The sequence below is a fragment of the Colias croceus genome, chromosome 4 (genome assembly GCF_905220415.1).
Source record: "Colias croceus chromosome 4, ilColCroc2.1".
Lineage (NCBI taxonomy): Eukaryota > Metazoa > Arthropoda > Insecta > Lepidoptera > Pieridae > Colias > Colias croceus.
This window is the reverse complement of record NC_059540.1, coordinates 7207358-7224566: the sequence shown is the minus strand read 5'-3', so window position 1 is coordinate 7224566 and position 17209 is coordinate 7207358. Positions and strand designations below refer to the sequence as shown.

At 32.3% G+C, this 17209-nt stretch overlaps 1 protein-coding gene and 1 long non-coding RNA gene across 2 annotated transcripts; one reads left to right on the top strand and one right to left on the bottom strand.

The window, feature by feature from the left end:
- Window positions 1-7: 7 nt before the first annotated feature.
- Window positions 8-1071, top strand: LOC123691431. Its single transcript, XR_006751398.1, has 2 exons — window positions 8-108; window positions 440-1071. It is a non-coding gene; the product is annotated as an uncharacterized LOC123691431 (long non-coding RNA).
- A 12371-nt stretch (window positions 1072-13442) lies between these two features.
- Window positions 13443-15973, bottom strand: LOC123691429 (60S ribosomal protein L23a). Its single transcript, XM_045635811.1, has 5 exons — window positions 15875-15973; window positions 14975-15420; window positions 14605-14732; window positions 13768-13944; window positions 13443-13561 (listed from the first exon to the last, which is right to left on the bottom strand). Exons 1-5 carry the CDS (start codon window positions 15903-15905, stop codon window positions 13477-13479), a joined length of 867 nt encoding a protein of 288 aa, XP_045491767.1. The 5' UTR covers window positions 15906-15973; the 3' UTR covers window positions 13443-13476.
- Between the last annotated feature and the right edge of the window lie 1236 nt (window positions 15974-17209).

Here is a 17209-nt window from a genome sequence, read left to right as displayed (position 1 = left end):
CTGGAAAGTATGTTTTTGTCTATGGTTAAGCAATAGTGCCAATAGAAAAATAAAATATATGTAATTTCCGGCGAAAAGTCTGGCCATCTTGACTGACTAGAGGACGTGGTAAGTTCAATCCATGATTATTGATGCAATCTTAGGTTTTTCACTGAGAGTATCTTACTCTGCTTGTTGACAAATAAGTAAATATTATAATTACATTTAGATTTACGCGAAAATAAAGAATATGCGTGTAAAATAACCTCGTAAAATCTGGATACCTTTTAGAAGTTATTAGAGTATTAACATATAATTGGATTTTAAAAGGTATAAGGGAATAAACCACTAATCAATTTGATTTGCCTTTGCAACTTATGATTTAGACCGTTTTCTCCTTCATAATATAAAGTAAGTTATTAAGTCTGTAACAGTATCTTTTAGTACCTATCCTTTTCAGGTAACCCAATGAGAGATGAGCAAATAGATGAAGCTTAAATCAGTCAGATATAAAAGTATGAACTATTTGGAGATGAGGATTACAACATAAACCAAAACCAAGAAAGCTCTTCCAGTTCTGAAGAATCTGAAAATAATAGTTTTTTTTATTAAAAACCAACTCTTATTTGCAAAATTAAGTATTTAAAAGTTCTATAGAAATATTATATCAATTTACCTACTATCATTCTGATTTTAAAAGGTATATGGGTTGCTATTATATAGTGTTTTTGGGTCCAATTTAGAAACTTCTTAATTTTTGCTTCTGGCATCTGTTGGAAGTGGATTTCTTCTGATAGAAATCCTAAAACACGTGATAAACTAGCCTTTAAAAATAATAAGTACAGAAAATAATGATCATATTGTTCAAAAATTGATATTTTTTTCTCAGATTGTAAGTGTGAGATATGTTTTTGGTCATTAAAATTTTGGAAGACATGTATTAATCCAAATATTTATGTTCATTGTTTTTTGTAATATAAAATAAACCCTATATTGTCTACCGCTAATCAATAATATCAAAAATACGAATTTTGCGAAATCGGGTTTTGTAATACATTAAAGCCCATATGCCTAAATAAAGAATAACGAATTTGGGGTTATTTAGTGTCTCAAAACCTTCCACTGACATACATTTACATGCAGAAAAAATCCCACGCTCATACGGAAATAAAAAGGCACTTTTTTTAGATTTCATCACCTCTGGGTCCGCACCATGTGAACCTTTTAAAAGGTACTTGGGCTGCAAGCCAATGTATGGTAAAAATAGCCTGGGCGTTACGAGGTTAGACTTAGGAACTTAGGTCATTCGTACTACCTGTCTACATGCTGAATGCTCATTTAATTACAATTAACATGACTTTTTGGCTTTCTGGCAAGTTATTTTTATATATTTTTATATGATCTACCTACTTATAGACATTTTTATTTTCCTCCTTAAATATTTTATTGTACCTATCTTATCTTTCAGGCAAATTACCTGCGTCTACAATTAAATAGATTCGATAAACAGCTGCGAGCCGCACTTCAATTTCCATGAGTAGGTAACATTCAAAATAGGTAGTATATGGGTAGGTATATGATAAAAGTTATTTTGTAGATATACTCTGTCCATTATATTATTTGCTTTTTGACAGCTCACAACTATGAAATTTTGTATTTATTATGTAAAAATGTCATACAATAAAATACTGTTCTTTATGGACAGGTACCGCCCACTTAGAGATGTGCTTCACAGAACGATTCAATATTATTGTGCCACAGATTATAAATAATCGAAATGTGAATATATCCGATAAAAAATTCTTCTACTAAGTTAATGTTATTTAAACATAAAAACAACCAAATTGTAAGATAGAAACCAAATAAAATATTAATATAATATAAAGTTTTACTTTTTTTTTAGTTTGAAAAACAAATAAAACAACGAGAGTAGTTTAATTTATTTTATTAGCCTAAGTCGTCAGAATTACAATCTTCACTGGATTCGTCCGATGAGGAGTCTTCAGTAATATGTAGGATAAGGTCTTGTGTGCATATATTGTCGAATGCAATATCACGGTCCCAATCAGATAATATGATACGTTTAGTTCTCTCCACCACTCTTGCCCAGTTCTCGGCCGTCACGTGGGTGCAAGCGTCTTTTAGTAATGCCAACATTTTATTCGCTGTGAATGGCGGGCTCGTATTGCTTCTCGCAGCATGCCCTTTTACTTGAGCCCAGATGAGCTCTATAGCGTTGTATTGGCAGTGATAAGGAGGAATTCTAAGGACGATATGGCCATATTCTGCTGCCATTTCATCTATTACATAGCGTTTAGGTTTTTTTTTTGTTTTTAATATTTGTAATAATTCTATTTTTAACATAGAATCGTCCACATTTTCTCCATTATCGCGAAGCCAATTAATAATTTCATGTTTTTTATTAGCTTGTGTTGGCATTTTATCAATTTGGCGAGAGTGGTAAGGTGCGTTATCAATTAAAATTGTAGATGGTTCTTCCAATGATAGGAGCATGTTTTTGAACCACTCTTCATAGACCTCTGCATTCATTTCTTCGTGGTAATCGCCTGATTTCTTAGATTTGAATGCCAGCAGTGCATTTCGTACAAAACCTTTTGCCGTACCAGCGTGACATATGATGAGGCGTTCACCTTTTCCCATTGGTACTGCGGAGGTTGATGCAGCAGTACCGTCAGTCCAGGAACGGGATATTGTGTGGTTAGCGTTGAGCCATGTTTCATCTGTAAAAACAATATTTGTCCAATCTTGTATTCTTTTTGCCTTTCTTAAAAAGTCACATCGTGACAAAGCAACATCAGTTCGTTCCATTAACACTTTTCTTTTATCAGATTTTTTAAATGAAAAGCCAATTGTTTTTAAAACTTTGGCCAATGAAGATTTTTGACCATGAAATAAACCACTTCTTTGCAAGGAAACAATAAGTTTTCTTAAAGTTGGAATTTCTTTTTTTAAATAGTAGTCATATACATGACGACGAATGGCATCAGCGTCAAAATCATCAACACCTGTCACCTTACGAGGCCGACGCTTTCTTTTTGGTGTAGAAGGTTTGTTTCTTTCCAAGCCGCTCCTACCGTAGGCATCATTCGTAATTTTAGTCACAGTTGGTAGACTGATACCCAATGCAACCGAAACACGGTTTCGCACTTGCGAGAAAGGTATGAGAGGACCGCCATTTTGATTTTCTTTCTCAAAGAAATCACAAAGTTTTAGCACTAACTGTCTGGATTGTCCTTTCAAAACTTGTCCTTTCGGCATTTTCAAGATCAATGGATCTAAACACTCACAAAAGATGCACCGAGGAATAAAACTACTCAACTCAAGGCGACTAACAAATGCGAGAGAACACTCAGCGAACATAAATGCGTGTGACTGGCACGGGCGTTTTGCTGCGAGTGACGGATGACGTCAAAATTGTGGCCGGTGGATGGTCGGTTGATGTTACCAGTATACATATAGGTAATATAATGTCAAACCGTTTGGAGATTTTAGCAATTAAAATATATGTATTTATATTAATAAATGATATATAAAATAACATATAAACAAAACAAAAATGCAACATAAAATGTATCTTTATAATATGTACTTATTATTACATTTACGTAATAATTTAATTAATTTAATTTATTTATTCGATTAATGATTATGTTAAAAATTCATAATCGGAATGATATCACAATCGAGAATCTTTTGAACATCACTAAAGCTATAAACCGTCGAGCTGTCAAAAAGCAATTCTTATAGTGGACAGAGTATAATTGTGTACCTATGTAATCATCAGATACTCAGCATTTTATTATGATAACGTAATCTCTGATTAATGAGACTTCAGAGAGACACAAAAGAAATAATACATGTACACGTACTTATACTAAATACTAGTAGGTACTGGTCGCGGAAGAATTCTATCCCACCAAAAACATAAATGTAAAATTTGGAGCCGAGTTCAATCGTTGACTTAATTTGCCAAAAAAAGAAATGAGATCTAAATGTGTGCCAAGTTCTGCAGACAGTCCAGAAATTTATTTACAAAGATGTATTAAGTTCTTAGGTTGACTGAAAACTCAATTGTTTTATTTTCCCTTAAAGAACAATGTTTATTCCAAAATATAATTTTTTTAATTTGAACAATATAATTATTTTCACAAAGCAAACAACTAATGACCTTTTGAACCCCATAATTTGATGAGGCTAGTTTTACATACTGTTTAAAATTTGTGAGGTTCTAAAAATCGCTTCGAATCTACAGTAATATATGTAAACTTCAATAATCTATATCTCAGTCATTTATTGATGGATTTCAAAATTTTTTTCGGCCACTGATTAGTTTTGATCTATTTTTTAAGACTAGTAAGGTGAATATACTATTTTCTTTTTTTTTAAACTTTTCCATTTTTCCATACGTTTGTATAAAAAAAATTTATGTCATTGAAGAAAAAATTAAATACAAATAAATTCAGTATTTTCTGATTTTTTCCTTTGTACACTCACTATTACCTAGTTGATTACAAAATTTGAACTTTCTAGGTCATCTGGAAGTGGGTTAGGTTTTGTATATGTCTATAAGTCAGTCAGTCTTAAAAATTGCGATTTTTGGATATTAATATCTACGCAACTGTTTAATCTGTATTTATGAAATTTAAGGTTCTTGTTTATCTTGAGGTCCTCTTGATATGTACCAAATTTGGTTTATTTAACTTAAATAGTTTTCGAGTTATAAGGGGGTGAAAAGTGGCTCGAAATGGTTCGTGTAAATATACACACGGCTGCTGCTCGCCAGTTCTCTTCGCTTGAACTCGGCTTGACACGCTGCCGCGTGTCTAGATCAATACCCGCGGCCCCATCATTAAAGCGGCTCGACGGAACACAGTGGGGTTTTAGTCGGTAAGAATCCGACATAACCCACGGCTCCTTCCCCGGGGGCCGTGGGTATCTTTGGAAGATTTTCCCCACTATAAAAAAAAGGTACCTATACCTAGTACCTATTATATTATCTGTGCAGGAACATAGGTACTTATATGTATATTTTTTTTTTCGGACAATACCTACGTAGTTAAATACCTAGCAATAATCGCAAAAATATTAAATACCTATGTAGTATAAAATTTTTGCTTGTATGATATCTATTAGATCATCATAATGGATGGGGAATAGGTATACTGTTTGAATCTAAAATCCGTTTGATTTGCCTTTTCAAGGAAAAATGCACCTTAGAATGTTGAAAAAAATTAAATAGAACGAAGCGAGCCCAAATCAAATCGCATCACAGATTACTACCTACATAGGTAGTTACTAGTTACTACCTACATCCTTGCGGTCCTCTACCGTTATAACACCAATAACAATAACAATCTAGATTCATTTGTCTGTTAACACTACCTACACTTTACTGAGGAAATTGACTGTTTCAAGTTTTAGTCTACATAGTTTTTTGCCGCCCTTTTTGTCTGTATAATACCCAATACATATTATAATGTATAAGACAGTATCTTGATTTTATCAATAAGTTATAACTATAATAGTCTCACGTCTCACCCAAGTTATTAAAAAGCTTTGATATATGAACTGAAACCCATAAATATAAATATATTATGTATATAACTTTGAGACGTTTGTTTAAAATAACTACGACAGAAAAATAAAGCGAGGAAAAAACACGTCGCCCTCCGCTTTAATATGTACATATTATGATGGGTGACGCAATAGGGGTCAGCAACTCAAGGTGAGGGACAACTGTTTGTTGCTTCTAAAATGTAGCATCATGCATTAGGGATAGATTTTAAAAACTTGTGATCTTTGTTTATGTCAATAATGCTATTTTATGTAAATATATATTATATGAGAGATTTGTTTTCGACATCGCTTTTGGACATTGACCTTTTACCTAGAACTGGAAAATTATGGGAAAAAATCGTCTCAAACCAACAAACTCAACCGATAAAAAATTTACAAAATTACCTTTCTAAGTATGATTTCTTTGTAACAAAAAAACATTGTAACTAACTATGATTTTTTAAAAGTATTAATAAGTAACTAAGTACTTATTTTACTTTTTATAAAATCATTACCTTCATACCTACCCGCTACCGCCTTAAAATTTAGAAATCTCTTTAGAGAAAAAGTTAATTTCGTCAAAACAATACCTAGTATGGATTAGATTAGAAGTTAGAACATTGCATCCAAAACATCTTATTTAAACTTATACGTATATTTGAACCAATTTTCATAAATTTCCATACTGTGTATTGTATTAACCGCCTTTTCTGGAATTTTTTATAAAAACCGCAGAAAAAAATATTTACGTCACAATCCGGATCATAATTAATTCAACATAAAATCAAGTTTATCGGCGCCGTTTATTTTAGTGTTCTTATTGTTTCATATCTGTCTTTTACAATTATAAAAATGTTTTCTGATAAATGATAAAAGCAGATATGTAATACTAGCTTTCCCCCCGCGGCTTTGCCCGCGTTTTCAAAGAAAAACCCGTATAGTTCCCGTTCCCGTGGGATTTCCGGGATAAAACCTATCCTATGTGTTAATCCAAGTTACCCTCTATATGTGTGCTAAATTTCATTGTAATCGGTTCAGTAGTTTTTAAGTGAAAGAGTAACAAACATCCCTTACATCCATACTTACAAACTTTCGCCTTTATAATAGTAGTAGGATAATCTACTAGCTTTCCGTCAGCGGCTGACCTACTTACAGTATTTTTCAGTTTAGCCCGGACGTAAATTCAGACAAACAGACAAAATTAAAAAAAAAAACTATAATTTTGGCTTCGGTACCTATCTATATTGTAGATCACGCCCCAAGTAACTGACTATGATTTATTTTGAAAAAATATTCAATGTAGGTAACTACAATTTTGACTTTCCTACGATTTTATTATACAGGTAGATGTATAACAAGATATTAATTTAATGTACCATCTATATTTTGAGTACCTAAACAAAAATGTTTATTTATAGTCCATGCTTCAAATTCACAAAAGATTTATAAGTGATGTAGTTTTTCGTGATGTATCATCATTGAACAATACATTTTGAGTTGTCGAAAAACAGTCATATATGTACAACGCAACATTACAAATATTGTTATCATACAATTTTTTCCTTACAATAATAATTACTCGTAGATATTATATTTCTCATAATATATAATCCATGCAAAGTGTGCATTATTAAAATCTATTTAGGAACCCATAATTAATATATTGTGATATAAAAAATATGTTTATTTTTTTTTTGTAATGTCAGCAAGATACTTCCACAGTCCTCACTTTCAATCCAATATCAATAAGTTACGAAATTCTGCATTTTTCGAGAGGTGAAAGAAGGAAATTAGGCAATTATAATTATATTATGTACTTCAAGCAGGTTTCCTCAAAATCTATTGCCAACATGTTCTATTGTTCTCTTGTGGTTCTCTACATAGTAAATTAAACCATAGCTGGTATGATAGGTGCCCGTGTGACGTATCCCGTAGCAGTAGGTATAGTCTTTATAGGTAAACCAGAATCTGATGGCAATTAGGGAAATCAAAATTTTGAGTGTGCAACCCTAGGGAAAATGGACTGAACGATCTTCATACTGCTTATTTTTTATTTTGTCCTCAATATCATTAGTCACATTACATAAGTGGACAATACTGTACTTAATAATGAGATATCCACTTAATATTATTTAGTTACATACTTACATGTATAATATACAATTATACATATTACTTTTATACTATACTAGCTTACCGCCCGCGGCTGCGCCCGCTTTCTCTTAAACGATTTGAAATTTAAACTATCCTATCTCTCAAGTTGGATCGAACTGCACATAGTGTGCGAATTTCATTATAATCGGTTATGTGGTTTAGGAGTCCATTGAAGACAAACATTGTGACACGAGATTTATATATACATATTAAGATAAGATTTGTATATTCATTACCAGTGTGCCATGTGAAAATATCGATATAATGATAATGTAGATCAAAACTGCTTATAATTTTTTATAAAATAAAATTTAAATAAAATAAAATTATGTTTATTTTCGTCACACATTATAAAATTGACTTGGACAGCTTGGACTTGACGAATAGCCGTATTGGAAACTCCTGTAATAAGTTTTCATAAAATTATATTCTAATAAACAAACAATATTATAGTTACCTAAGTACATATAATATTTTTTAATATAAAGTATCAAAACGGGTAAGTCAAATTTACAAATAAAATCTTGAAAATTGAAAATTGTGATGTCTTTGACCCTTCTTCATCGAATGTTTTTCTATACACATTATAAACAACACCTCTTGCTTGTGATCGCAGCGGCTTTTTCGACATTTTCGAAGATTTTTTAGACAAAATCCTAAAAATTATTCATCAACTGCAAAAAAGACAAATAATTTGACAACCAATTTGATAGTTGTCAAATAAGTTGCCACATGAAAATCTTTTATTTCTTATTAAATATAAATATGCCATCAGATTCTGGTAGACCTATAGTCAGTGGCAAAGAGTAAAGTAATAAATACTGTGCGAAGTCAGTGTGCTATTTTCATTTTAGCCGTATCGAACAAATGTTATGTAATCATCATCATCATTCCATATGTTCATGTTTAAACCTCCTATGAGAGTTCAAGGCATAGGTATCCAATGCAACACGCTGGCCAAGTGCGAGTTGGCAGATGTCACATGTCGACGAACTTTTGATTTTTCGACATAGGTACCTCCAATACCTCACGACTTCACGAGCCTCACAATGTTCATCGTTTGATTACAATTGTTGTAAAGGTATTCAAGATTATAAATTGAATGCTATACTCAGGATTGTTCTACTATTTATGAACAACTAGCTTTCCACCCGCAGCATCGCCCGCGCAGTCAAAGAAAAACCCGCATAGTTCCCGTTCCCGTGGGATTTCCGGGATAAAACCTATCCTATTTCCCGGGGTAAAAGGTAGCCTATGTCCTTTCTTGGGTATCAAAATATTTCTATAAGTACCAAATTTCATGCAAATTGGTTCAGTAGTTAAGGCGTGATTGAGTAACACACAGACAGACAGAGTTACTTTCGCATTAATTAATTAGCATAATATTACTTACCTAAGTATGGATTTTACACCAAAATTTTCATTCGAAAATTTCTTTGTTGTAGTTATTCCTATAAATCGACTATCCTTATTTTTTTTAATGTAATTCTGATTCAGCAGGTAGATAAACATTTGAAATAATTTCTGAATCGAAATATCTTTATCTTATTATTGATTTTTGTGATTTTTGCTTTGTTGTTGAGAGTGAGCTAATACCTACGATAATAAATTTTGTAAATCATTCAAACATCGTAGTTATTATTTAAAAATGAATTGGAGAATTTTCAGGCCTTGACTCATGGATGACTCTGAAGAGTAGAAAAGCTCTTTAGCTTAGGTATATAAAAGTTTTATTATGGAAACATTAGACTTTTTTTTACTAACAGGGGTTCTGAAGTGAGTTAAATGCCCAACTGTTATTGCGGTTCTAACGGTTCTAACTACTATCTTGAAATTAATAGAGCATAAGGCAAAAAACCAGTAAAAAAACTTCATCAATTTTTTAAAGTGAAACTTTTATTACATCGTCTCAAACTTTTTGGTAGGTATGTGTAGCGATGGCGCGTGACGCACGATACGTACGATAATTATCGTACAACTACGATAATTTACTCTATAGTGTGAAAAAAAGTTTCACTTTTACCGTGGTTTCATAAAACCACACAACATTTTTTTTTTATAACGACGTAAATAATTATTAACGGCATGGATTTGTAATTATAAGATGCAAGTTTTTTTGAAGTTATAACAGACTTATAAGTACTATTTTGGCGCGATGGAGAAAAATGATGAGAGTGAATTTTTACGATGCGCGCGCACACCGACACAGCATGAAGTTAGTTCTAGGTGGTATGAAAATTGATAACTTACTTTGTTCAAGTTGTATATTCTAGTATTTTTTCCATACGCCAAAGAAGTATAACTTCTATCGCGTGTACGTATACTCTTTTTTTCTTAGAAAAGAAGCTGGTTACCTACTATGTTTAGATTTTTAAATCTAGATGATCATCATCAGATCTCATTTATAAATTTTGGTTTTATTTCTGGGAGTGTTTCTGGGGATTATGTATTAGCAAGCTGCTAATACATACTCTAAGGCTATAAAGCAATTAAGTTTATTAACTGACGTTTAAAGTTATATTATACCGACATCCTCGCACGACACATTTCCTTCGCACATCTCTGGCGGAAAAGCACCCTAACGTAGTAACTATTTATTTATTATTCTGTGCGTTTACGCAGAACCACATAACTAGAAGTGTGTTCATTTGGTGTAATATTTTACAACCTGATAAAGAAAAAGCGTCCTATCCTCCTACCCGGCTGCACAACTAGTCCAACTAAAATCGTATTTTATTGTGTCATCTCTTATAATCCTTTAGTTTCTGTGATCTGTGCTTATAATAGAAAATAACAAGATTTGTAGAAACATTCTAGATTGAATACATTTTTAATACCTATGTATCCTATGACGTATACAATAACAATAGGTATACATACTAGGACAGAACCAGTAAAATGTTATAAATCTTCATTTCTCAATATCAAGTCTTTGATCATGAACATACTTAATATTATGTACCTACTACCTACATACATACCTACTCATTAATTTGGCCATGACATACCTATTGGGTACTTAAACACTCCATAAACTATAAATATAATTATATTAGTAGGTACATAATTATATTGACCCTGAATTCAGGCAGTTCGCAATCGGTTCTTATATATTTATTATTTATTGATCATCAAATTAAATTTGCGAAACATCGACAAATTAAGTTTGCTCCAATAGACACGTTCCATTAATAAAGTTTGTCATATGGTGCCGAACCAATGCACAATTTGTTATTGATATGTTTACAAGCGAGTCATATAAATTGGTGTTTTGTCTGATAATGTAGGTAAATTTTCAACTGAACATTTCATAACATGATTAAAATTTAAAGAACGACCATTAGATGGGGATAAGGGAGAGATTTAATGTGGATTTATATTTTTTTGTATTTTTAATGTGGATTTTAATTGATGAAAAAAAAAATGAATTAATTCTGTGTTATGAATTTACTTGACTGTTATAAAACAGTCAGTCAACGTTTCGATTTTTACTTGTTTTAAATTATAATTTAACTAGCTGTTGCCCGCAGCTTCGCCTGCGTGAAAAAGAAAAATTTTCATGGTAATAATTTTCATCCCCTTGGGGGTAGAATTGATAAAAATCCTTTCTTAGGGCCTAGGGGACGCCTACGTTATGACATCTACCTGAATGCCAAATTTCAGCCCGATACGTCCAGTGCGTTGATAGATCACTAGGTATATCAGTCACCTTTGAGTTTTATATAATATGTACTAAAGGTCCGCCCCGGCTTCGCCCGTGGTACATATTTCGCAATAAAAGGTAGCCTATGTCCTTTCTCGTGTATCAAAATATCTCCATACCAAATTTCATGCAAATTGGTTCAGTACCAGTTTAGGCGTGATTGAGTAACAGACAGGCAGACAGAGTTACTTTCGCATTTATAATATTAGTATGGATATGTAGATTAGATTATTATTTTAATGAATTAAGATTGAGGATAATATGAATTAATTTTAACTTATTTATAATTTTTTAACTGATTATTTTAGAATGTGTTGTAACAATGGTTGTAACGTATTTTTATAGTGCATGGAGTGCTCAATTTTTACTGGTTGTCCTGTGTCCATCATGTTCTAGGTATATTTTTTGTGTATTTTTTATGTAATTCATCGATGTACAGCTGATAATGAGCCTTAATAAATAAAAAGATTTAATTGACTAGATGCATGATTTATACGTCTTGATAGTGAGGAAAAAATTGTCCCAAGTAGGTAGTATATTATTTTTTGTGGAAGCGATTTTCAACATTGTAAAATTAATACGGTAATCTTTAGGGCCGCGCTGAATGTAGTCGTCGCGGTCAGTACAAATTTGCGCATGGCACATTCGGTTGGTGGGCAGCGTTCGTCCTTCTGCACAGTATGTATGTTTTCCGGACCGAAAAATAGACATTTTTGTTTTATTGGAAATGTCTATGGAGCTTCTCTTTTTCAATGCATGAGTAGAAAAACCTCTGGGAAGTTTATTTCAAATGAACGATTTAAAAAAAATTAATCTATAGTATTAATTTAAAACTATATATGTATGTATATGTTTATCAGCCATCTGGTTTCCATAATAGAAGCGAAAACTTAGTGTATGGGATCAGATTGTACTATGGACATAGGACAATGTTATTATGTACTAGCTTCCGCCCGCGACTCCGTCCGCGCGGATGTCGGTCTTCGCGTGGATGGTTTATTTCTTCATTTTGAGTAACTCTGACAATGATATCTTATAAATATATATTAGACCCAAATACGGCTAGGCCTATAATAATACGCAACGTGTGTTCGCGGTTCTACAGAACAACGTCTATGGATAAAACTGAAAAATTAAGATTATTTTTTTCTACGTATTTTTCCAGGATAAAAAGTATCCTATTTTACGCCCAGGATAATAAGGTATAATTATACCAAGTTTCATCGAAATCGAACCGTTAGTTTTCACGTGATGCCTGAACATACAGACAGACAGACAAAATTTTTTTTAAACACATAGGTATTTGGGTTTGGTATCGATCCAGTAACACCCCCTGCTATTTATTTTTTCAATATTTTCAATGTACAGAATTGACCCTTCTACAGATTTATTATATGTATACTTGTATAGATATAGATAAAAAAAAGAGTTATTGAAATCGGTCAAGCCAATTAAAAATTACAATTATTATTAATTAATTTTATAACAATAATAATTGTGTTATTTTCACACAACATATTGTGTGAAAATAATTTTCTAAAATATTTATTATTATTTTATTACATACCTAATTGTAATTTTTATAAAAATGAATCTCATTTCCTTTGGTAATGGCATCACGCATGAACAGCTTGACCGATTTCAATAACTCTTTTTTTATAATATAATTTAATATATGTTATATACCTACAATAACATTCCTTGAAGTATGCGGATGGTTCTTAAAGAGAGAAAACGTTGACATGTACCACAAGCGAAGCCGGGGCGGACTGCTAGTCTACAATAAATATTATCATAACAAAAAAAGGAGGGTCTATGTTAAAAAATAATATTTAATACACATACGAAAAGCTAGTCTTATTATTTTTTATTAAGTTTCAAGTGTGGAATTTGTTTTGAATAAAAATAAAATTCAAAGAAACTTAAATGTTATAGGTATAATGAGAAAGTTTATCCTGTTTTTCGGATAAAAAAAAAATTTCGGATAAAAAGCTTTTGGGAGCACTAAGAGACAAATAAAACACAAAAATGTAGTTTTTTATGTATTCTTACAAAATATACATTTATATGATACCAATCTTGTTGGCAACATCTAGAGCGTCGTAGTCTCGCGCGAGCCGTACATACGCCTTCTTCTTACCATCAGGTCTGAAAATAAATCACAAATTCTATGTAAATAACATGAAAAGGAAATAACATCATATATCAGTTGCTAATTGTAATCAGAGTTGTGTTATTTTTATTTCATCGTTTATCAAAGAGATTCCCACTAAATATCTCATCATTTTAAAAATAATTTATCATTTACTAATTATTATACACAATACAATAATTATGTTATGCACAAAACTGACCTGATGAGCGTGTTTACTTTCGCCACATTGATGTCATAGAGCTTCTTGACTGCAGCTTTAATATGATGTTTATTAGAGCTGGTGTGTACAATGAATACCAAGGTATTGTTGTCTTCAATCTTCTTCATGGCAGCCTCAGATGTCAATGGATATTTTATGATGTTGAAGGCATCCATACTGGAATTTCATATTGTAGATTTACAAATTGTTGGAACCATTAGGATTGTAGTATTATATAGAATACATAACAATCCAATACTCCCAGAAAATTACAATAATAAAAATTAGTGGTTGAAAATTGATGATAACCTACAATTTAATTTACAAAGAAAAATTACTAATAGCTAATGATTTTAAAGCTTAAAAATCCTATTGTAGTAAAAAATTACAAATCAGTTTTCTTTGAGCATAAAATTTATACATAATAATAATAATCGATGGAATTATGTTTTTCACACATCAATTTCACAAAAACCACTGGAGGATATCGAATATCCTATTTTAGGTTTCAACCTGTGTTGTTATGTTATATACTAGCTTTCCGCCGGTGGCTCCGCCCGCAGTTTCAAAGAAAAACTAGCATAGCTCCCGTTCCTGTGGAATTTCCGGGATAAAACCTATCCTATATTACTCGTGGATAATGTAGAATGGTGAAAGAATTTTAAAAATCGATTCGGTAGTTTATGAGTTTATTCATTACAATCAAACAAAATAAGTTTTCCTCTTTATAATATTAGTGTAGATTTAGGTATAACTTGTATTAATGTTGATAATTCTATGAAACCATAATTAAAAGGTTGTTTGATCATTTGAAGCTATAAATGTTTATTAACTTACCGATTTCTTTTGGGTAATGACTTCCTTGGGTATTTAGGATGTCTTGGTGGTTCAAAGGTCTTGGGCCTACGGAAATGCACAGAAGTGCGGATTTTACGAATCCTCTTTCCATGTTCGCCTTTAACTACCTGAAATAATGAATGTTTACATGAATATTTACTATTAAAATATATTTGTTACATACTTTTTGTTATTACTATACTAAACGTTATGTGTTGACACAATAACATTTAAAAATTTATAATTTACAAGATTTTGTACTACTTTTAAGATAAACTTGAATGAATAATAAATTTATTTGATAATAAATGAAATTAATGATAACTTGCATTTTCTAATGCTCAAGTAACATAAATCATTAACACTGTACCTTTCTTTGAGCTTTAAGTGCCTTAGTTACAGGCTTAACAACTTTCTTCTGTCCCTTGATACCAGTCTTCTTGGGTTTAGGTGCAATCTTAAGTTTAGCAGCGGCTGGTTTAGGCTTCCTTGGTTTAGAGGCAGCTGCTGCTTTCTTGACTGAGGGCTTAGCACTAGACTTGGCTTTTAAAGCCGCGGCCTTAGCTGAACCAGGCTTAGCAGATGGAACTGATGCCGATTTCTTTTCAGCAGGCTTGGCAGCTGAAGCAGCCTTGGCAGGTGCAGGTTTGGCAGCAGCTGGTGCAGATTTGGGCGCTGCAGCTTTAGGAGCTGGAGCAGGAGTTTTGGCCGACGCTGGTTTAGGAGCACTGGCAGATGGCGCTGCTGCTTTCGGTGCGGCAGCGGGAGTTTTAGCCGAAGCCGGCTTCTTTTCGGCAGGCTTGGATGCCGAAGAGGCTGTTAAATAAACACCAGCATGAAAATCAATCCTTTATAATTTGACGAAACCATGTTACAATAACATCAATTTAGGTATATTCATTCACAATAAGTATTTATATGAATGAGTAAATAGAAGTTATTCCAATAATATGAATTATGTTCTAACCTCAATTCAAGTGCTGGTTCGAAAGTTTATATACAATGAAATAAAACACTTTAAACGATATTAATGGTATGTTACGAGTTTATATATAAAGTGAAAAGGAAATGTTTTAAAATTAATCTCATGAAACAACCACAAAAACCGCGTGGCTCACGAAATGTCAAATATATTTTTGTGTACTAAACTAAAATTACACTTTTTAGATGCTGCATTGAATATAAATTAATCTTTGATAATTAATTACATAAAATAGTGCGTTAATTTATTAATATCACATAATTTTAGATAGAAAACTAATAAACGTACCTGATTTCTCGGGTTGCTTCTTAGGAGGCATCGTGACAAAAAGATGGAGTTTGCCAATGTTGCCAATAATCAAAATACAAAATTTTACTACAAAATATTTGTATCTGTATTAATACTGCGTCTACACCGTTTATTATACACTTTTTTTAGTGCGATCGCGACTTAAAAAACTGTTGTAATTGTGGTTGTAATGCTGTTAAAACCTTTTTTTATTAATTAATATACATAATTAACTATAACTTCCATCCACACATTCATCGTTCAATAAAATATTAATAAAATAAAAAATATTTTATATTCATTTGGATTTTTGATATTAAAAAATTATTATTAAGTATGTGCTAGGAAAAAATGTTGCTCTTAACTGAATAGGTGTGGAATAGGTACATTTACTGTTAAATGCACGTTAACTAAGCACGTTAAATCTTAATATTTTATTATGCACCTATAACTAAATGATAAACTTTATAAATTTCTAGTAATCTGAGGTTCGAGGAAATAGCGAGGGTTGCAAAGAAAATAATATATACCTACTTGTGTAGTATACGGTTAGTTCGTGGTAAGTTCCAATGATTTTTAAGCTATTGCATAGCTTTTATCTCAGACTTTGAGCGGGGCGACCTAATGTAAAAATTCCGTAACGAAAAAACCAAGAAAAACCTAAGGCCCCGTTTCTACCTGCAAGTAAACTTCTGCAAGAACTGTCCGACAGTCTGTCTGTCTGTCTGTGTAAACTCGGCGTTTCCACCTGCAAGTAGAGTTGCAAGTTGCTGTCAGACAGACTGTCGGACACTTCTCGCGGAAGTTTTCTTGCAGGTGGAAACGCGGCCTTACACCCCAATGAACACCCCCCACTCCAACCGGCACAGCGCGAGCGATGCGATGCTATGCAATTATAGCTTTACCGAATACCGCGGCGCGGCAGTCCTCGAGTGCCTCACATATTTTTTTAATAGTTTATTAATATCACTAATACACAAATATAAAATTTATGTCTCGTTCAATCTGAGTAAAAATATCTTTTTCGTCAGAAAATAATAAATTGTTTGTTGGTTTCTAAGCACGGGTTACGTTACGTACTTGTTACATAACTTATAATTTACTGATTTTTGCAAATATTTACTCATGTTTTTATTTTAATAAATAAAAAAATTACTTGGCGTATTTGAACAAATGTGAACAAAACGCAGACTATACAGGGAGAAAAGAGTAAAGGAAAATTGAAGTTTTAATCGATCTTTCCTGGGCGGGGCTGCAGCCTGCAAGTCGATGCAGCAATTTTATTTTTTTCAGGATACTATATCACCCGGACTTACCTTTAGGGAATAGGGTCCA